Source organism: Squalius cephalus (genome assembly GCF_949319135.1).
Source record: "Squalius cephalus genome assembly, chromosome: 19".
In the NCBI taxonomy this organism is placed as follows: Eukaryota; Metazoa; Chordata; class Actinopteri; order Cypriniformes; family Leuciscidae; genus Squalius; species Squalius cephalus.
The window spans coordinates 30,736,784-30,759,708 of NC_137140.1; the positions used below are offsets into that span (position 1 = coordinate 30,736,784).

Genomic DNA, 22,925 nt, shown 5'->3' on the forward strand with positions numbered 1-22,925 from the left:
TTACATTTCACTCAAACAATAATATTGAATTACTGTATACCAGTCATTTATAGTATGTGCTTTACTTAGATTATCTAAGTAATTTATATTACAGCATATCAGATGTTAAGCATCATGTGAATGCAAAGACCTCAATACTTGGTAGACAATACACAATGACGGTAACATTTGATGGATCGTTTTTGTATTTGAATGTGTCATTTTGAGCAGAAAATTTACTTGAAATGTCACAAAATGGCAAGTTACTAATCCTGACAACAAAAGCAATGATAAAACAGTGTAAATACAGCTGGAAACCAGTGAAAAATTAACCTCATTAATTATTCAAGGGCCAGTGCATGATGGGAACCCCAGTATCAGAAAAGCTGAGTAATTTTTACTTTTGCTTTCATTTCTACTCGCTTGAATTAAGTACTGATATGGAATTTACTTCGTTTTATTAATTCTTGCCTGAACTAACTTTTTCATGTAAATTACATTGTTTTTTTTTTTCAGTAGTATTTACTTCACCAAAAAATCTTTTTTACAGTGGGGAGGACAAGTATTTGATACACTGCCGATTTTGCAGGTTTTCCCACTTACAAAGCATGTAGAAGTCTGTAATTTATTATCATAGGTACTCTTCAACTGTGAGTGACGGAATCTAAAACAAAAATCCAGAAAATCACATTGTATGATTTTTAAGTAATTAATTATCATTTTATTGCATGACATAAGTATTTGATACATCAGAAAAGCAGAACTTAATATTTGGTACAGAAACCTTTGTTTGCAATTACAGAGATCATATGTTTCCTGTAGTTCTTGACCAGGTTTGCACACACTGCAGCAGGGATTTTGGCCCACTCCTCCATACAGACCTTCTCCAGATCCTTCAGGTTTCGGGGCTGTCGCTGGGCAATACGGACTTTCAGCTCCCTCCAAAGATTTTCTATTGGGTTCAGGTCTGGAGACTGGCTAGGCCACTCCAGGACCTTGAGATGCTTCTTACAGAGTCACTACTTAGTTGCCCTGGCTATGTGTTTCGGGTCGTTGTCATGCTGGAAGACCCAGCCACGACCCATCTTCAATGCTCTTACTGAGGGAAGGAGGTTGTTGGCCAAGATCTCGCGATACATGGCCCCATCCATCCTCCCCTCAATACGGTGCAGTCGTCCTGTCCCCTTTGCAGAAAAGCATCCCCAAAGAATGATGTTTCCACCTCCATGCTTCACGGTTGGGATGGTGTTCTTGGGGTTGTACTCATCCTTCTTCTCTCTCCAAACACGGCGAGTGGAGTTTAGACCAAAAAGCTCTATTTTTGTCTCATCAGACCACATGACCTTCTCCCATTCCTCCTCTAGATCATCCAGATGGTCATTGGCAAACTTCAGACGGGCCTGGACATGCGCTGGCTTGAGCAGGGGGACCTTGCACACGCTGCAGGATTTTAATCCATGACGGTGTAGTGTGTTACTAATGGTTTTCTTTGAGACTGTAGTCCCAGCTCTCTTCAGGTCATTGACCAGGTCCTGCCATGTAGTTCTGGGCTGATCCCTCACCTTCCTCATGATCATTGATGCCCCACGAGGTGAGATCTTGCATGGTGCCCCAGACCGAGGGAGATTGACCGTCATCTTGAACTTCCTCCATTTTCTAATAATTGCGCCAACAGTTGTTGCCTTCTCACCAAGCTGCTTGTCTATTGTCCTGTAGCCCATCCCAGCCTTGTGCAGGTCTACAATTTTATCCCTGATGCCCTTACACAGCTATCTGGTCTTGGCCATTGTGGAGAGGTTGGAGTCTGTTTGATTGAGTGTGTGGAAAGGTGTATTTTATACAGGTAACGAGTTCAAACAGGTGCAGTTAATACAGGTAATGAGTGGAGAACAGGAGGGCGTCTTAAAGAAAAACTAACAGGTCTGTGAGAGCCGGAATTCTTACTGGTTGGTAGGTGATCAAATACCTATGTCATGCAGTAAAATGCAAATTAATTATTTAAAAATCATACAATGTGATTTTCTGGATTTTTGTTTTAGATTCCGTCTCTCACAGTTGAAGAGTACATATTATAAAAATTACAGACCTCTACATGCTTTGTAAGTAGGACAACCTGCAAAATCGACAGTGTATCAAATACTTCTCCCCGCTGTATATATATATATTGCTGTACGATTGAATTTGTACACAAATAACATAATTAGTCACATTGAACAAAATAAATACATTTCATTCATTGCACCAAGTTTATTGTAATCTTGCAAAAAATGAAAATTAAATACTATTTGCAAGCAGTGTTGCTATCAACCTCAAGGTCATGGATCGGGCCTCCATTAAATGATAAATGCATGAACTCATAAGACATTTAAGCATTTGGTTAATGCATGAATGTGAATGCAAACTTTTAAATTTGTACACAGTAAAAAAAAAAAATTCTAACCTCCCCTACTCAAAATTTTCTAGTGACTGGTCACATCTAATTTTTTTTTAATTGGCCCAAGTGAACGCCAATTAAAATTTTAAAATTGAAATACAATTGAAATACATTTACAGATGAGAGAATACACCCCTAAAAAGTGCATACAAAAATGTTAAAAGACTTTCCTCATTACAAGGTGTAACCCATGCCAGGCTCTGGTCCACTATGATTACAGGTAACAGTCCCAATCACAGGAAGTGTCCTCCATCTGCATAACCTTGAGGAGTGTGAAAAAGTCTGTTTTTCTTGGTAAATGTGTCTAAACAGGCTGCCCTTTCTCCCCTACACCTGTTCGGCTTAATATTAGCATATTTCTGTGAGGCTGAGAGGATTAGTGAGAGATGCACAAGAACTCCAGTCCTGCACTGCTGAGGAAACACTCCCTTGTGGTGTTCTGCCACTGCATGAACTGTGAGCGACAACACATTTCTTATTTCAGAAATACTGTGTATGGGCCGTGTTTGATCCACAATTACGGGGAAAGTTTGGTGCCGTTTAGGTTATTGCTGCTAAAGGATGGGGAAACCAGTGTTGTTGTTTTTCTTTTTTGCAATCTGAATTTTTGCATGGCGAAAACTTGAATGATGTACACCCCATAATCCAATCAAATAAGACACAGACATAGCTAACAATACAGTCGACTCCAAAATATATTTAAAAAAATACAAATAAAAATTTAGACAAACATATACTTCCATTCAAAAGTTTGGGATCAGTAAGATTTTATTTTTGGAAAGAAATTCATACTTTTATTCAGCAAGAAGGCATCAAACTGATTAAAAGTAAGAGTAAAGAAATGTATAATGTTACTATATATATATATATATATATATATATATATATATATATATATATATATATATATATATATATATATATATATATATATATATAGTAACATTATACATTTCTTTACTATATATATATATATATATATATATATATATATATATATATATATATATGTGTGTGTGTGTGTGTGTGTGTGTGTGTGAGTTGGTATTTATCACGTTGTGGGGACAAGAATCTGTTTACACAGTCACGTAATGGGGACCTCTTGCGTTGTGGGGACCAAAAATCAGGTCCCCATAAGGATGACCCATTGAATTGAATAGAGGAACTATTCTGAAGGTGCTGGGCGGAGTTTCAGCATTGGCCCATAACACACGATTATGAGGTAGTGTGAGTGTGTGAAGTGTGTGCTCAGCTGCGCCCCCAAACATTTTTGGCTGGTAATGCACTCACTTCTCCACACACACATTTTCCAATTATGGTTGAGTACCGCCCACTTCCGGGTCCTCATAAGGAAGGAATTCAACAACAACTTGAAAATATGATACTGTACACGGAAGACAAAGAAGAAGATTATTTACTGGAGATGCCAACTAAGGATCTAAACTTCTGCAGAGGATAAAAGTGAAGCTCAAGGTACGTTAAGCACATATGTATGAAACCAGTTAGGTTAATTAGATTAGGCAGCGGGCTAACGTTAGCTGCTAGCTAGTTAGTGCTAATTGTTGAGGCTAAGTGTGGCCTGACGTGTTTTTGTGTTTTTCCAATAAGCGATCACAAAATCATACAATGTAATGTTAAGTACTTCATTTCAACTGAAAAGTGTCGTCAGGTGTTTAGTCTGATTGATTGCTAATGAAGGAATTGGGTTATTAAGTCTGTTTCTGTCTAGTTCGCGTGCTGGACAGTAGATTATTTTCTACTTTAAATTAAAGGTAATGTTATGTTTTATTACTTGTCAGGACAGGGTGAGGGGGAGGAATATCACACTTGTGTTTGACTTTTAGTATTGATATCGTTAACAGAGCAATTAAGTAACGTTAGGCAAAAATAAAAACACTGAAATGGTAAGTAGCTTTAAATGAATAAACTTTGTTTTAATTATGACAGTAACTTAAAATAAACTGGGGTTTGTATGGCGAGATCGTTCAAAAGAGTAGTTAGGTTAAGAGCCAAATAAGTAGTTAATTGTCAAGGCTACCTGGGATTATATAGATGTTGGTTTTGTGAGAGATTAGAGCCTAAGTGAAAATGTTGAGTTTATGCCCTCAAGGCTAGTAAGTTAGTCAATAAATGTGATATCCTTGAGTTCTGATTTCTTGTCTTACATTGATACATACGATATCATTGTAATGCAGTGTTACATTACAATAACATTCTTATCTACTTATTGAACATGCTAGTTTAATTCTGCATGTCTCCCCATTTTCACACTATTATTTATTACAATTTTTTTTCTCTCAGTTTGAAATGCCACCACGAATCAGCCCCCTTAAGGATGCCATGCATCATGTTGTTTCGAAGACTGACAAAACATTCAAATTAGATGTGAAGTATATCAATCCAGTGAAAGGTAAGGTGGTGTGATTTATCATTTAATATTTACCATCATATGCATGTCCTAACCATACTGCTGCCAACTATTGATGTCTTTTTGTGTATTTGGCATCCTTTATCTATAAGATTTTATTTTTGGTGAAAAAAAAAAAATTCTGTATTTTGCAGGACGTGGTCTATTCGCAAAGGGTGCCTTTTGCAAAGGTGATTTTGAGTACAGGGGAGATATGATAAATGATGCAGAGCTGCAGAGAAGAAGAACATGTTACCACGCATCCTGTGCTGCATTTATGTTTGATTTCATTTGGCGAGGGAAAACATGGTGGTAAGAAGTCAAGTTGCACCATATTCCTTATGCTAAACCAGGGTCTCTCAAACTCAGTCCTGCAGGGCCACTGTCCTGCACAGTTTAGCTCCAACCCTGATCAAACACACCTGAGCAAACTAATCAATGTCTTCAGGATCACTAGAAACTCACAGCTAGGTGTGTTTGATCAGTTTTGGAGCTAAACTGTGCAGGACAGTGGCCCTCCAGGACTGAGTTTGAGAAACCCTGTGCTAAACTATAGTAAAAAAAGACACTGATTTGGGGTGGTATATTGTAATACTTGTATTCATCCTTTTCTCATGCTTTCATATTTAAGTATTGATGCCTCAAGAGAAGATGGATCGTTTCGGCGGATCGTTATTGATGACCACAAATATCCAAATTGTAAGATGAAGAAAACTGACGTCAATGGAAAGCCTCACCTTTGTCTGTTTGCCCTGGATGACATTAAAGAAGGAGAAGAAATTGCCTATGATTATGGAGGAGAAGACTACCCTTGGAGAACACAAGTATGTTGCAAAGCACACTGTGTACAGAATATATCATTGTTGCAACATGTTAAGCAAGTTGTTGGTTGAATAGATTATAATTTGAATCTATTAGAAATCTATGAATCTAATCATGTCTATAAATGATAAGTTAAGTTACGTTTTAGGTCAGTGTTTCTACCCCACCCCTAAAATTTATACATTTAAAGAGTGAGGTGGTACAGTCTTAGGCCACTTTTCTTTCTGCAAGTTATGTGTGGCATGCAATGGCCTTATTGCAACTTATGGGTGAAATGTAATCACAAAAATAAACTAAAGATTAACTATGTAAAATGAAGACATGTTTTAATTGTAAATGTTTTTGTATTTTTTTTTTTTTTTTAATTCTGAAATCATGTGGTATCTGCTTCAGATTTATCTCTTGTGTTTCCATGTTCTAATATCTTGTCATTATGAATGTTGTCTCTTACAGATAACCAGCGTTGCCATTAAAACCAGTGCAGCGAGTGCTTCTGATCCTTCTCTCCAGTCAGAGACTCAGATGGATGATGAATCTGCTCAGATCAACTCTCCTCAACAGGTACGTTCACATTCATCTAGGGATGCAACGATACCATTTTTTCAGAACCGATCCGATCCGATACCAAAAATTCTGAGTATCGGCCGATACCGATCCGTACCGATACCAGCGCAGTTTTTTTTTAATCAAGTAGAATTTCTATTACTCTGTGTTAAACTGATAAGAACTGAAAAAAAAGAAAAACACCAACAAAAAATATATGATCATAATCTGACATAAATGCTATTATAAACTAGATTAGTGGATAATTCAGCAATAAAATTTAGTCTAGAAAAATCACAAGTGCACAATTAATTGTATAAAATCTGAACATTTTGTGAAAAAAATGTTTAGTGGAGAACAAATTAGAGACAATAAGTGTAACACTAAATCTGGTAAAACTTTACACATTGCTCTTTGTATTGTTGTAAAATACATTCATGAAAAACAAGATAAAAATAGCAATTATTTTATATCCTACTATAAAATTGAGACATTTTTTAAATGTATAGCACAGCTGTTTAATAAGGTAGCAACATAATAGATAGGACAGGACAAGAACGGCTATTAATAATCTTTCATTGCGTCCCTGTATTACGATATGAAAGGCTCCAATACAGTGCGGCCCACAGCGCTTATGCGCATCCCGAGCGCAGAATGATGCTCTTGAAGCAACATGAGTCACAGCGCGCAGCGCGTCGAGTCCGCATTGAAAAGTTTAAAGCACAAAGAAAATACATATGATGCATAGTGTATTATACAGTATCTATCTATGCAATAGTCTATTCAGCATTTTCTTTTAAATTTCAGTTACTGTGCGCGTGAAGAACAAATAGTACCTGACTTTACTCTACTGTTGTGATCTAACAGACACCCGGTGGAAAGTAACATGATTAAGGTACAGCAATAAAGTCCAGCAAGATAAAGTTGTTTTATGTGAAACCATAGACCTTTATCTACAGATCAAGTATAATAATAGTAACATTGAATCATCTTGGAGAGAGTTGCATCGTGTGTTCTGTCATAACCGGACGCGACGCGCTGTTTGAGTGCTGAATGAAGAATGATTGACAGCCGCAGCTGAGGGAAACGTTTACGTGATCTTGAATTTAACACTTAAATATTAATTTATATCTCACATTATACTGTATAATGGCTTCAGAACACTTAAAATATTGTGCACGAAAACTTATGGTGCTTTATAATGTTTGTGGGGCTTAACAATAACACTGAATAGTATACGCACAATATCGGATTTGGATCGGCCTTGTCTGACCGATACCCGATCCGCCAAAAATGGCAGTATCGGAGCCGATTCCGATACTGAGTATCGGATCGGTGCATCCCTACATTCATCACTAAAGATTTAGGTCTACTGTCTCTCTTTGTCATGGTTTAGTGATTTTTAAGCATATTTTGATGCGTATCTGGTGTAAATTAGTAAATTAAACCGTGTAACGACATGTGTCCAGTAGGTTAGTGCTAGTGGAGTATTTAGGGCCAGTTTTATCCTTCACAGGGATTTTTTTCTGGATTAATTGTTGCTTTAAAATGGACAGTCACGACGTCCCCACAACACACTTTCAGTCAGTGTTTGACTTAAAACTTGTGTGTTGAATTTGATGAAACTAGTCCCCATAAGGAACTATAACGTGGTGTGTGAAAGGTCCCCATGAAGGTGTGTGAAAGGTCCCCATGAAGCCGGGTTTTATCCAGATGTGTGTGAGCGCAGACAGGGGTTGACTGGACAGGAATAAATGTTTTAGATGAAGTTGATTTGTCTATTTCTCTGAAATCCTGTGGTATCTGCTTCAGATTTCTCTCTTGTGTTTCCATGTTCTAATATCTTGTCATTATGAATGTTGTCTCTTACAGATAACCAGCGTTGCCATTAAAACCAGTGCAGCGAGTGCTTCTGATCCTTCTCTCCAGTCAGAGACTCAGATGGATGATGAATCTGCTCAGATCAACTCTCCTCAACAGGTACGTTCACATTCATCACTAAAGATTTAGGTCTACTGTCTCTCTTTGTCATGGTTTAGTGATTTTTAGGCATATTTTGATGCGTATCTGGTGTAAATTAGTACATTAAACCGTGTAACGACATGTGTCCTGTAGTTTAGTGCTAGTGGAGTATTTAGGGCCAGTTTTATCCTTCACAGGGAATTATTTTCTAGGTTAATTGTTGCTTTAAAATGGACACTCACGAAGTCCCCACAACACACTTTCAGTCAGTGTTTGAGTTCAAACTCATGTGTTGAATTTGGTGAAACTAGTCCCCATAAGGAACTATAACGTTGTGTGTGAAAGGTCCCCATGAAGGTGTGTGACAGGTCCCCATGAAGCCGGGTTTTATCCAGATGTGTGTGAGCGCAGACAGGGGTTGACTGGACAGGAATAAATGTTTTAGATGAAGTTGATTTGTCTCTTTCTATAAAATCATGTGGTATCTGCTTCAAATTTCTCTCTTGTGTTTCCATGTTCTAATATCTTGTCATTATGAATGTTGTCTCTTACAGATAACCAGCGTTGCCATTAAAACCAGTGCAGCGAGTGCTTCTGATCCTTCTCTCCAGTCAGAGACTCAGATGGATGATGAATCTGCTCAGATCAACTCTCCTCAACAGGTACGTTCACATTCATCACTAAAGATTTAGGTCTACTGTCTCTCTTTGTCATGGTTTAGTGATTTTTAGGCATATTTTGATGCGTATCTGGTGTAAATTAGTACATTAAACCGTGTAACGACATGTGTCCTGTAGTTTAGTGCTAGTGGAGTATTTAGGGCCAGTTTTATCCTTCACAGGGAATTATTTTCTAGGTTAATTGTTGCTTTAAAATGGACACTCACGAAGTCCCCACAACACACTTTCAGTCAGTGTTTGAGTTCAAACTCATGTGTTGAATTTGGTGAAACTAGTCCCCATAAGGAACTATAACGTTGTGTGTGAAAGGTCCCCATGAAGGTGTGTGACAGGTCCCCATGAAGCCGGGTTTTATCCAGATGTGTGTGAGCGCAGACAGGGGTTGACTGGACAGGAATAAATGTTTTAGATGAAGTTGATTTGTCTCTTTCTATAAAATCGTGTGGTATCTGCTTCAAATTTCTCTCTTGTGTTTCCATGTTCTAATATCTTGTCATTATGAATGTTGTCTCTTACAGATAACCAGCGTTGCCATTAAAACCAGCGCAGCGAGTGCTTCTGATCCTTCTCTCCAGTCAGAGACTCAGATGGATGATGAATCTGCTCAGATCAACTCTCCTCAACAGGTACGTTCACATTCATCACTAAAGATTTAGGTCTACTGTCTCTCTTTGTCATGGTTTAGTGATTTTTAGGCATATTTTGATGCGTATCTGGTGTAAATTAGTACATTAAACCGTGTAACGACATGTGTCCTGTAGTTTAGTGCTAGTGGAGTATTTAGGGCCAGTTTTATCCTTCATAAGGATTTATTTTCTAGGTTAATTGTTGCTTTAAAATGGACACTCACGACGTCCCCACAACACACTTTCAGTCAGTGTTTGAGTTCAAACTCATGTGTTGAATTTGATGAAACTAGTCCCCATAAGGAACTATAACATTGTGTGTGAAAGGTCCCCATGAAGGTGTGTGAAAGGTCCCCATGAAGCCGGGTTTTATCCAGATGTGTGTGAGCGCAGACAGGGGTTGACTAGACAGGAATAAATGTTTTAGATGAAGTTGATTTGTCTATTTCTCTGAAATCATGTGGTATCTGCTTCAGATTTCTCTCTTGTGTTTCCATGTTCTAATATCTTGTCATTATGAATGTTGTCTCTTACAGATAACCAGCGTTGCCATTAAAACCAGCGCAGCGAGTGCTTCTGATCCTTCTCTCCAGTCAGAGACTCAGATGGATGATGAATCTGCTCAGATCAACTCTCCTCAACAGGTACGTTCACATTCATCACTAAAGATTTAGGTCTACTGTCTCTCTTTGTCATGGTTTAGTGATTTTTAGGCATATTTTGATGCGTATCTGGTGTAAATTAGTACATTAAACCGTGTAACGACATGTGTCCTGTAGTTTAGTGCTAGTGGAGTATTTAGGGCCAGTTTTATCCTTCACAGGGAATTATTTTCTAGGTTAATTGTTGCTTTAAAATGGACACTCACGACGTCCCCACAACACACTTTCAGTCAGTGTTTGAGTTCAAACTCATGTGTTGAATTTGATGAAACTAGTCCCCATAAGGAACTATGACATTGTGTGTGAAAGGTCCCCATGAAGGTGTGTGAAAGGTCCCCATGAAGCCGGGTTTTATCCAGATGTGTGTGAGCGCAGACAGGGGTTGACTGGACAGGAATAAATGTTTTAGATGAAGTTGATTTGTCTCTTTTTATAAAATCATGTGGTATCTGCTTCAAATTTTTCTCTTGTGTTTCCATGTTCTAATATCTTGTCATTATGAATGTTGTCTCTTACAGATAACCAGCGTTGCCATTAAAACCAGCGCAGCGAGTGCTTCTGATCCTTCTCTCCAGTCAGAGACTCAGATGGATGATGAATCTGCTCAGATCAACTCTCCTCAACAGGTACGTTCACATTCATCACTAAAGATTTAGGTCTACTGTCTCTCTTTGTCATGGTTTAGTGATTTTTAGGCATATTTTGATGCGTATCTGGTGTAAATTAGTACATTAAACCGTGTAACGACATGTGTCCTGTAGTTTAGTGCTAGTGGAGTATTTAGGGCCAGTTTTATCCTTCACAGGGAATTATTTTCTAGGTTAATTGTTGCTTTAAAATGGACACTCACGACGTCCCCACAACACACTTTCAGTCAGTGTTTGAGTTCAAACTCATGTGTTGAATTTGATGAAACTAGTCCCCATAAGGAACTATGACATTGTGTGTGAAAGGTCCCCATGAAGGTGTGTGAAAGGTCCCCATGAAGCCGGGTTTTATCCAGATGTGTGTGAGCGCAGACAGGGGTTGACTGGACAGGAATAAATGTTTTAGATGAAGTTGATTTGTCTCTTTTTATAAAATCATGTGGTATCTGCTTCAAATTTTTCTCTTGTGTTTCCATGTTCTAATATCTTGTCATTATGAATGTTGTCTCTTACAGATAACCAGCGTTGCCATTAAAACCAGCGCAGCGAGTGCTTCTGATCCTTCTCTCCAGTCAGAGACTCAGATGGATGATGAATCTGCTCAGATCAACTCTCCTCAACAGGTACGTTCACATTCATCACTAAAGATTTAGGTCTACTGTCTCTCTTTGTCATGGTTTAGTGATTTTTAGGCATATTTTGATGCGTATCTGGTGTAAATTAGTACATTAAACCATGTAACGACATGTGTCCTGTAGTTTAGTGCTAGTGGAGTATTTAGGGCCAGTTTTATCCTTCACAGGGATTTATTTTCTAGGTTAATTGTTGCTTTAAAATGGACACTCACGACGTCCCCACAACACACTTTCAGTCAGTGTTTGAGTTCAAACTTGTGTGTTGAATATGATGAAACTAGTCCCCATAAGGAAATATAACGTTGTGTGTGAAAGGTCCTCATGAAGCTGGTTTTAATCAAGATGTGTGTGTGAGCAAGGTTTGCTGGACAGGAATAATTGTTTTTTTTTCTGGCAAAGGTGTGTCTAGCCCAGATGATTCTCTTTAACCGGCGCAGGGAAGGAGTGGTTTCGAGCATGCCTTTGTCTGCATTTCTATCAAGAGACACTTCTGATCCACATGAGGATGTGGACTGGGCACTCTCTGAAGTGGAAAACAATCTCTGCAGACACTTCACAAGGGTTATCGCAAGGGGGAAGCGTGGTCGACCAGTTCCAATTCTTCTGACTTCAAAAATGCTATGTGCCTTAGAACTCCTTGTTAAGCAGAGAGAGGCTTGTGGGGTTCTGAAAGACAATTCCTATATGTTTGCAAGACCAGAAGCCATGACATATTTTCGAGGGTCAGACTGCCTCCGTGGCTTTGCAAAGGTGTGTGACGCAAAGTGTCCCAAGTCACTGACATCTACAAGACTGCGAAAGCATGCCGCAACCCTTTCAACAGTGCTGAATATGACTGACACCGAGATGGACTAGCTGGCAAACTTTCTTGGACACGACATAAGAATCCATCATGAGTTCTATCGACTCCCTGAGAAGACCCTGCAACTTGCCAAGATCAGCAAAGTTCTAATGGCTCTTGAGCAAGGAAGATTAGCTGAGTTCCATGGCAAGAACTTGGATGAAATTGGGATAGATCCTGATGGTGTGGTATTTTATTTGACTTTTGTTTGATTTTCTGTTTGATTTTCTGTTTACCATCTATTAGGGGTGTAACGATACACGTATTCGTATTGAACTGTTTGGTACGATGCTTTCGGTTCTGTGTTCGGTACGCATTTTCAAACCGAACGGTTCGTTGGACCATTTTTCCTGCCGACCAAAATTTCGTTATTTCAAATGTAGGCGGGTCGCGTGTGGCAAGCGCTCTCGTTATGTAAGAGACGCCGGCGCGACCACAACATTGTCCAACGTCAAATGGCAAACGTAATGCAAGCGGAACGAAACTGCTCGTTATTGTGTGGTTGACGGACCGTTTATCAGTTTGGACCAGTGCAGCGCAAGCTGATCATGATCATACGACACTGTTACTACACAGCGCTAATAAGAGATCCAGTAAAGAAATCATTTGAATTCGCCACAGAAGTAATAACATCGCTGAGAGATCTTGTGAGAAACATTCACATTTCTCCGTTATTAACGGTTCAAACAGCTCTGACGTGGAAACCAGGAGAAACATTGTGCCATAAATGAACTATCCGGTGTCCACAGATGGATTTACCATGGATTTACTGTAGTAACACTAACTGCAACCATGGAAGTTTGGCAGGAATAGTAGGCTATAATGCCTTCAAGTAACATTACGTTGGTTTTATTTTGACATTAAAATAAACTCGATATTACAACAGAAATGTTTAACTCTCTCTTTTCCAGCACTTTAGACACAGTTGCTCCGTTGCGCTTAAAGAAGATTAAAGAAAATAGTCCAACGCCGTGGTACAACGAGCACACTCAGGCCCTTAAGAGAGCAGCCAGAAAAATGGAGCGCAACTGGAAGAAAACAAAACTAGAGGTATTTCGCATTTCATGGAAGGAGAGCTCAATTACTTACAGAGAGGCTTTAAAAGCTGCTAGATCTGCTTATTTTTCAACCCTATTAGAAGAAAATAAACATAATCCTAGGTATTTATTTGAAACGGTGGCTAAACTAACGAAAAATAAAGCTTCAAGCACCGAAGTTTCCAAGCAACACAGCAGTAATGATTTTATGAACTTCTTCACTTATAAGATTGATAATATCAGGGACAAAATTATAACTATGCAACCGTCTACTACAGTATCGCATCAGGCAGTGCATTGTAGTCTCCCTGAGGAAAAATTGGATTAATTCGTTGATATAGGAGAGGAAGAATTTATTAAACTCATTAAATCATCTAAATCTACAACATGTATGTTAGACCCTATACCAACTAAGCTACTGAAAGAAATACTTCCAGAGGTCATAGATCCTCTTCTTAATATCATTAATTCGTCTTTGTCTCTAGGATACGTACCAAAAACCTTTAAGCTGGCTATGATTAAACCGCTTGTTAAAAAAACGCAACTTGATCCTACAGAATTAGTCAATTATAGGCCGATCTCGAATCTACCTTTTCTGTCAAAGATATTAGAAAAGGCAGTATCCTCACAACTGTGTTCCTTTCTTGAAAGAAATGATCTCTGCGAGGATTTCCATTCAGGATTTAGACCGTACCATAGTACCGAGACAGCTCTCGTTAGAGTCACAAATGATTTGCTCTTATCATCCGATCGTGGTTGTATCTCTCTATTAGTGTTACTCGATCTTAGTGCTGCATTTGACACCATTGACCACAACGTTCTTTTAAATAGATTAGAACATTATGTTGGCATTAGTGGAAATGCACTAGCATGGTTTAAATCATACTTATCTGACCGTTATCAGTTTGTAGCAGTAAATGATGAGATGTCTCATCGATCACAAGTTCAGTATGGCGTACCACAAGGCTCAGTACTAGGACCGCTGCTGTTCACTCTGTACATGCTACCATTAGGAGAAATCATTAGGAAACATGGCATTAGCTTTCACTGTTATGCCGATGATACTCTATATTTCTTCAAAACCTAACGAAACTTATCAATTCACAAAATGAACGGAATGCATAGCGGATATAAAAAAATTGGATGACTCGTAATTTCCTACTTCTAAATTCTGAAAAAACAGAGTTTCTAATTATTGGACAAAAAACTTCCTCACGTAATAACCTAGAATACTGTCTAACACTTGATGGCTGCTCTGTTAAGTCTTCGTCGTCGGTTAGGAACCTGGGTGTGCTCTTTGATACCAATCTTTCATTTGAAAGTCACGTGTCTAGTATCTGTAAAACTGCATTTTTCCATTTAAAAATATATCTAAATTACACCATATGCTCTCATTGACACATGCGGAACAATTAGTTCATGCGTTCATGACCTCAAGGCTAGATTATTGTAATGCTCTACTGGGTGGTTGTCCTGCACGCTTAATAAACAAACTACAGCTGGTCCAAAACGCAGCAGCTCGAGTTCTTACTAGAACCAGGAAGTATGACCATATTAGCCCGGTTCTGTCAAAACTGCATTGGCTCCCTATTAAACATCGCATAAATTTTAAAATATTGCTGATCACTTACAAAGCACTAAATGGTTTAGCTCCGCAGTACTTGAGCGAGCTCTTAACGCATTATAGTCCGTCACGTCTATTGCGATCTCAAAATTCCGGCCAGTTACTAATACCTAGAATATCAAAATCGACTGCTGGCGGTAGATCCTTTTCCTATTTAGCACCAAAACTCTGGAACAGTCTTCCTACCATTGTCCGGGAAGCAGACACACTCTGTCAGTTCAAAGCTAGACTAAAGACACATCTCTTTGACCTAGCTTTCGGGAACACTTCCCAAAAATCCTGATGTACTCGTTACATCATGAGAAGAATGGCATCTACGCTAATTTTAGTGTCTGTGTTTATCCCGAGGTTTTCCTGCAGCCTGCCGGATCCAGGCCGTATCCAGATCTGACGAATGACTTTCGCCTGGACCGATGACAACGCAGTGCTGAAGTGCCAACTAGTCTCTCCCTATGGAGGATCCCACTACCACTCTACAGATAAGGCGTTGTCGGGAAAGGCGTTGTTCGTTTCGCGTTCCTACCCCAAAGCAACAAAATAAAATAAAATTCTTTATCAAAATTTATAAGGAAAGACAAGTACTTTGTTTAGGCTTGGCTTGTAGGGAATTCCTAACCTGCGTATATTCAAACGCACATAACTATAGAACCCATTCTAAATGCGCATGTGAACGCCATCAGCGTTTCTCACAGGTTCGCGTTTAAAGTCTGTGTAGAGGGAATGGTGTCGTCTTAGCGGCTACATTGCTTGATCGTTGCGACGGAAGCAAATCAATCAAAACTAACTTTAGATGGAAATAACTTAACTCTGCTGTAAAGCCGAAACAATCTCTGTTACCTTAAATTATAAGCTTATCTCTGTAAAGCTGCTTTGAGACAATCTACATTGTTAAAAGCGCTATATAAATGAAGATGACTTGACTTGACATTGTAAATACAATTGCTGCCCTCAAATGTTAATCTGAACTAAAATAAACCTTTGTTTATAACTACTACAATATTACATTTCACTTTTTCCAAGGAGCGTTTTGTTTTATATGCTCCTAAGAAGAGTCAATTATAGCTCCAGAATTGCTCAAAGTAAAAAAAAATCATACTTTATGATGTTAGTTTTAATAAAAAAAAGAATAAAAAAATTAAATCAAGGAAATTACTCTGGCATTTTTTTTCTTTTTGCTGTATCAAAAACGTACCGAACCGTGACACAAGTGTATCGTATTGAACTGAAACGTAAATTTTGTGAACCGTTACACCCCTACCATCTATTCGTATACCAGGTGTTTATGATCCATTATATACCATTGTTAAGCTGTACTTTGAACTTCCACAGAAACGTTATTGACTGTGATGAGGAAGACGGGAGCATACAAGAGGGACACTGTTCATCTACTGTTGACGGTTTGTATTACTGTCAAAATACACTACTACATTTTGCAGTTATTCATAATTTTCAGTCACGTAACTTGTGAAGACCTGACAGACAAAAATATTGTTCTAACATCATAGCCAACATTAAAGAAGATGCTTCAGTATGCTGAACAAATGTTGTTTTTTTTGACGAAACGGCTCATTGTGTAATGAATCAAATGCCTCCAAGCTATTCTTCAACTAAATTACACTAAACATTCATTCTGGAGTGAATATTTTTTTGTGAGTTTACTACCATAAAAAATATATTTCATAGGAGAAACTTGTACATTTTTCATTTTTCATAAAACACTAGCTGATCTGCTCTCTTCTCGTGTTGGTTGTGTCATGGCACAAAACGAATCATGTCAGATGATTAAGACATGAAATAAAATGGTTATACTCAATTTACTTGCACTTATATTTGATTAAATGTCTGCTGGAAAGATGTAGTTCAATTATACTTGCAATAATGAACAATTGCACAGGTTTAGGGTTTATTGTACTTTAATGATTTTAAATAATTAGTGCATAAGTGTGACAAATAACAGTGTATTGTCAGCATTCTATAGTACATTTAAATTGTATCTTTCTGAAAATGTTGAACTTTGATTATTTTCCATAGAACCATCAGCAGAGGTGGCACTTCCTCCTACCAAGAGGAATGACATGCCGCCACCACCCAAGAGACCCAGACCACCATCAGATGAAGAGATGCCTACAGGAGCCAGTGCTGTGAGGCCTTCTTCCAAAGGTGAACTCTTTACACATTTCTTAGACTAAATTAGACCCTTTAGGAGCACTTTAACACCCAGATCTCAGACCAGGGGCCTCATTTATAAAACTGTGCGTAGGAACCTTACTAAAAGTGTACGTGCGCCCGAAAGCCAAAAATGGCGTACGCAAAAAAATATTCAGACTTATAAAACCGTGCGTACGCCAGAACCTGCGCAGAATTCACTTTATAAATCCCAGTCAGCGGAAGATTGTGCGTACATGCATCTCCACCCGAAATAACCATATGTGGAGCTTACGACGCCTAGTTTTACTATGCAGATCCTCATCTACATATCATTTGACTACATAACTGAGGGAAGGAGGTTGTTCCCCAAAATCTCGCAATACATGGCCCCAGTCATCCTCTCCTTAATACAGTGCAGTCGCCCTGTCCCATGTGCAGAAAAACACCCCCAAAGCATGATGCTACCACCCCCATGCTTCACAGTAGGGATGGTGTTCTTGGGATGGTACTCATCATTCTTCTTCCTCCAAACACGTTTAGTGGAATTATGACCAAAAAGTTCTATTTTGGTCTCATCTGATCACATGACTTTCTCCCATGACTCCTCTGGATCATCCAAATGGTCATTGGCAAACTTAAGACGGGCCTTGACATGTGCTGGTTTAAGCAGGGGAACCTTCCGTGCCATGCATGATTTCAAACCATGACGTCTTAGTGTATTACCAACAGTAACCTTGGAAACGGTGGTCACAGCTCTTTTTAGGTCATTGACCAGCTCCTCCCGTGTAGTTCTGGGCTGATTTCTCACCTTTCTTAGGATCATTGAGACCCCACGAGGTGAGATCTTGCATGGAGCCCCAGTCCGAGGGAGATTGACAGTCATGTTGCTCAGGAACCCATCTGTAGTTGTTTAGAGGGTTACTTGGTTGATGCTAGAATCTACTAGGTGTTTTGTGGCACTAGTAGGAACTGTAGCTGTTCTAAAAATGAAAACACCGAATCAGTAATAACTAGCCTAACCCCTGGAGCAGTTTGAGTGGATGGATGCATAAAAATAACTTGCAGCCAAGACATTGATCCTAATATATTTTCCTTTTCTCCAATGATCATTTCAGGCCAAGTGACTGAATGTAAAAATCACTGTTTGATTGACAGTGTAATTCTATTTATAGGTAGAGTGCAAATTAATTTCTCTTGCAATATAGATGCTGACATAAATACTAGGGCTGCCCTCGACTAAAGTTTTTTTTTTTTCTAGTCGACTAGTAGTCGTTCATTAAGCTATTAGTCAACTAATCGCATTTTTATATTAATAAGCCATAACTCATAATAATGAGCCTTTAATTGCCTATATAATACATAGCCTAATTAGCGATCAAGCGCACACTTAAAGTTCCGCAGCGCACCGGCAAAAATAATGATTGAGTGTGTCTTGTGTCAGAAGGAGACTGTCTAAACAAACATTGTAATAATTTATTGATATTCTCGTCTGCAGAGATTAAGTCGATGATACAGACTCGTCATCTCCGCAGTGACTCGCATTTCATACGGATTACATAATCTGAGTATTTATTTTCCACTTGAATTGATTCGTTTAAAAGCAGACATTTCAAGCTTTCTATAGATATATTTCTCACGTGTGTGTGTGTGTGAGGCAGGGTGGGAATTATGTAATTTTAGGGGCAAGGCCATTTGGCCTCCACCTTTTCTTTTTTTTTTAGGGGCACCAAGGCCATATGACAGGGCACAAAGGCCATTGAGTACAATTCGATGGTTTTCCCATTCAGATTGATACCATAACATCCTAATTTGGAATAAGACATGGATTATGACTTTTTTAATAAAAAAAAACATTTTTTAATGAGAGAGAGAGAGAGAGCGCCATTACATCCAGAAGGTATACACCCTCACACAACAATAGAAACAACATAAATGCCAATAAAAGCATTCAGAAACAACACAAATGCCAATAAAAGCATTCAAAATATTCATTCAGTCCTCTATATCATGTGAGTGTGAGAGAGAGAACCATTCCATCCAGAAGGTATACACCCTCACAATCATTATTGCTCAGCGCTCAACGCCGTTTGCTTCGCGCTCCACTCAAATCGCCCCCCGCTCGCTCCAAAAAAGGAAAAAAATCTACATGTATATCACTTGTAGCGGTCCCCAAGCTTTTTTGCGCCACAGATCGGTTTAATATCAGACAATATTTTCACGGACCGGCCTTAAAGGTGTGGCGGATAAATACAACAAAATAAAATGATACGAACGGCATAAAACCTGGGGTATTTTTTTTAGCCTATAATAATAAACGTGAATCCAATGTGTGGGCCTACTAGCAACTTTATTAGCAGCATCCTCTAACATCGCGCCTAAAAACAACTGAGAAAGTCTGAACACAAACAAAATGCCCCCAAAAGAAAAGAATCTCTATGTTTTCGGTGCTGATGCGATGTAAGGGTGGCGCTGCTGCCAATAAAGCACCTAAAAGCTGTCACAACGAACCGGCAAAATTAATGATTATGAATATGTAAAATATAGCAGGAGACATTTTAATTGTTTACTAATAAACCAGTTTTTTATTTTTTTTATGTCTGTGTCGGCTGGAAAGATGCTGACTCGCGATCTTCGCAGTAGTGAACGCGCCAGAGAGAATTGCACATTTCATACGGATTACATAAGAGAGAAGTCTGTTTTCTTTCGTTTTGAATTGTTCTGTTTAAAAGTAGACATTTCAAGCTTTATATATATGTCTCAGGTCTGTGAGGCAAGTAGGCTATACTTGTCTGTAACATTGTGTTTTTTTTTTTTTGTGAAATAAATTTCTAAATAAATGCGACTTATAGTCCAGTGCGACTTAGGCTAGGCCTATACTGTATGTGTTTTTTCTTCTTCATGGCGCATTTTTTGACTGTTGCGATTTATACTCCGGAGCGACTTATTAATAGTAGGCTACATAATGGTTTGGAGTTTTTGAACTCCATTATTGAGCTGAGTTTTGACTGAAAATAGTCTACTGTTGATGACTGTGCAAGACAGATGGATTCAGGGTCAGGCTTGACTAAGCATGCTTCAGACTCGTGGTGTGAGCGGAGCGAAACTGGAGCGGGAAATAGGGCGACGCTCTGTCCTTTTGAAATTGCCGCTCTGCGCTCTGTCCAAGATCCGCCCGCTCGTGCTCCCCGCTCGCTCCCGCTCCACTCCGCTCACATGCTCTGCTTTATACATGGAACTTGGACAGGGCCAGGGCACACAGGCCACTGTGGCCGTACGATGATTTTTTTTTCACGGGGCATGAAGGCCAAAGTGTAGGGCAACGGCGGCCGTGGCCGCGGTATAATTCCCACCCTGGTGTGAGGCGAGTATACGCTGAGTTTCGGCTCATTTCTGTGATGCTCAAGTTCACTGAGACAGCAGAAAGCACATCCTGATTGTTTTCATTATTTTACAAAGCACAACATTTTGTAGTTATTGTGAGTTTACAGAAATAAGAGTTGAACCTTTACAGTTTGCATTACTCTGTCCTTTTATTCATACAGATAAGAGTATTGAAAGTTAAATGATCGCGCCGGCGCCTGTATGTCCTGCGACTAACCGACTAATAAAAGACCTAATAAATAATAATAATAAAAGACCTAATAAATAATAATAATAATAATAGTCGCTTTGGTGCATTTCTCACATCACTATTTACATTTGCACAACAGTTAGTTCAACCTCCACAACATTTAGTCATTTGTGCACATCATAGTAGCAGTTTCTCATTCCTTCCAACAAACTGCAAATGCTTTTGGACATGCATCTATTGCTTTCATACAACTCTCTGCTGTTATATAACATTATCATTTGCTTATGTCATGTCAGTCAAAATTAACTATACTTGTGAATGCTGAATAGTCATTCCATATAAAACTAATAGTCCTCATTTCATTGCTTGAGTCATTACATACAAAAATGTTGAACTAGTTATCAAAATCTGTCAAGCAAATTTTACACTTTTTTTAAAATTATTATTATTATTATTATTATTATTATTATTATTATTATTTTTCTGAAAATGCCTCCTAAATTGAATAATTTCTCTCAGGTGAATCTCAGCTTTCACTGATGAGGAACATCTGGATGTGCATGAATGATTACAGTACTATGTACTGTATGTTGTATGTTCAGTTCCAATATGTACTGCAATATTGTTTACAGTTGTGCATAGCTCTATGCATAGCTGTATTTATTTCATTTGCACAATGCTGTGAACAAATTAGAATTGCAAAGAGCATATGCAGTAAAAATGTGAAACATACATATTCAGTGTCTTGTACTCTGTTACCTCACTAAATACAGTAATGTGTAACTTTACTGTATTTTTCAAATGGCTGTTCAAATAGTATATAGTGCTATCTTGAGCATGTACAGGTAGTGTTACCAAGATCTGACTTTTTTGCAATGGAAAACATTTACAGAATAAACTGTCATAATGAAAACATAACCAAGCCATTTGACTATCTTGTTCATAAACAATGGTGTCAGGACTTTTCATCTTGATGACACTGACACTTTCATTGACATGAGTACTTGCTTTTGAGGAATGAGCTATCCATTTTGAGCAAGTGATACGCTTTTGCAGGTTATCAACTAGGTTTTGCAGTTTGTACTAATTGTTCTGAGAACTGCTTTAACTGTTGTGCAAATGTAAATAGTGATGTGAGAAATGCACCAAAGCGACTGAGAAAAACTGTAATAACCAGACCTAATAAATACTGATAATAGGATTCAGAACTTCGGATTGGAATTCCAGCACACACTTTATCATTTCAATTGTTTTTTCTGTCCACTTTTAGGTAAAAGTACCCAGAAGACACCCTGGCAGCAGACAGAGGTGCAGGCGGTGGAAAGGCACATGAAGCGATTCATCACATTCATCACATCGTTCATTGTACAAGCAAAGAGCGACTGTGACAAATGTTTAAAAGCTGAACCAGAAGCACTGAAGAACCGCGATTTGAAGACCGTAAAGTTTTACATTTATTAGTAGTGAATAAATGTGTTGAAGCTCAATTAGTAGTAGATTTTGTTTTATTTTTTATAAGTATCAGGTGAATGAGTAGCAGCTGATGCTGGGAGGTTGGCCGAAAAAATTACAATTATAGAAAGAATAGTTTGAAGTGGAAAGGTTTAAATGTTTGACCTGTGGGTATGAAATGGGTTGGAAAATATCCAGACAATAATTCATTACTTGCATGCAGTCCTTTGTTGCAGTGAAAAAGTTCTCCATTCACATATAATCCACTTCAATCACACTAATATTCCAATCAATTGTAAGAACAATCAATCGATCCAAACAAATATTCTGCATGTTGAGGAGATGATTACAAGCACAACACTAGGGCCTGGTTTCACAGACAGGATTTAGATTAAACCAGGATTAGGCCTTTAGTTCAGTTAGGACATTTAAGTAGCTTTTATAAACGTGTCTTAGAAATAAGCATTACTGGTGTGCATCTTGAGACAAAACAATGGCACTTGGACACAAAGGACTTAATTTAAGATGTGCTTTCAGTTAAAACGGCTTAAACACACACTTTAGTCTGAGACTATCTTAAGGCTGGTCTGTGAAACTGGCCATAGGTGTTCTATGCAAGAGTGAAGCTTGGTTGTAGATTGAACCCATTTTTTTTAAGGGCAAATGGACAAATGCAATCTGAGGAATTACTTCGTATAAATGCCTATTATTTGTCATTAGTAATATATTTCTTGTTCTATCTAGGTCCCCACAAATCAAAAGGGGAAGTTGTGTGAATTATGCAAATTAAGTCCCCACAAATCAAATAGGAGGTTGTGTGAATTATGCAAATTAGGTCCCCACAAATCTAATGGG

General features: G+C 38.5%; 1 protein-coding gene across 3 annotated transcripts; it reads left to right on the forward strand.

The window, feature by feature from the left end:
• Positions 1-3,612: 3,612 nt before the first annotated feature.
• Positions 3,613-22,105, forward strand: LOC307147225 (uncharacterized protein). 3 transcript variants are annotated; one of them, XM_079851797.1, is made up of 15 exons: positions 3,710-3,886; positions 4,715-4,823; positions 4,976-5,132; positions 5,452-5,644; positions 6,096-6,203; positions 8,058-8,165; positions 8,702-8,809; positions 9,346-9,453; positions 9,990-10,097; positions 10,634-10,741; positions 11,278-11,385; positions 11,797-12,421; positions 16,229-16,296; positions 16,931-17,059; positions 21,889-22,105. In XM_079851797.1, exons 2-12 carry the CDS (start codon positions 4,721-4,723, stop codon positions 12,250-12,252), a joined length of 1,665 nt encoding a protein of 554 aa, XP_079707923.1. In that variant the 5' UTR covers positions 3,710-3,886; positions 4,715-4,720; the 3' UTR covers positions 12,253-12,421; positions 16,229-16,296; positions 16,931-17,059; positions 21,889-22,105. The 3 variants fall into 3 exon arrangements, with proteins under 3 accessions (XP_079707925.1, XP_079707923.1, XP_079707924.1); XM_079851799.1 differs by lacking the exon at positions 11,278-11,385 and having other exon boundaries at positions 3,613-3,886; XM_079851798.1 differs by lacking the exon at positions 3,710-3,886 and having other exon boundaries at positions 4,577-4,823.
• Positions 22,106-22,925: the final 820 nt, after the last annotated feature.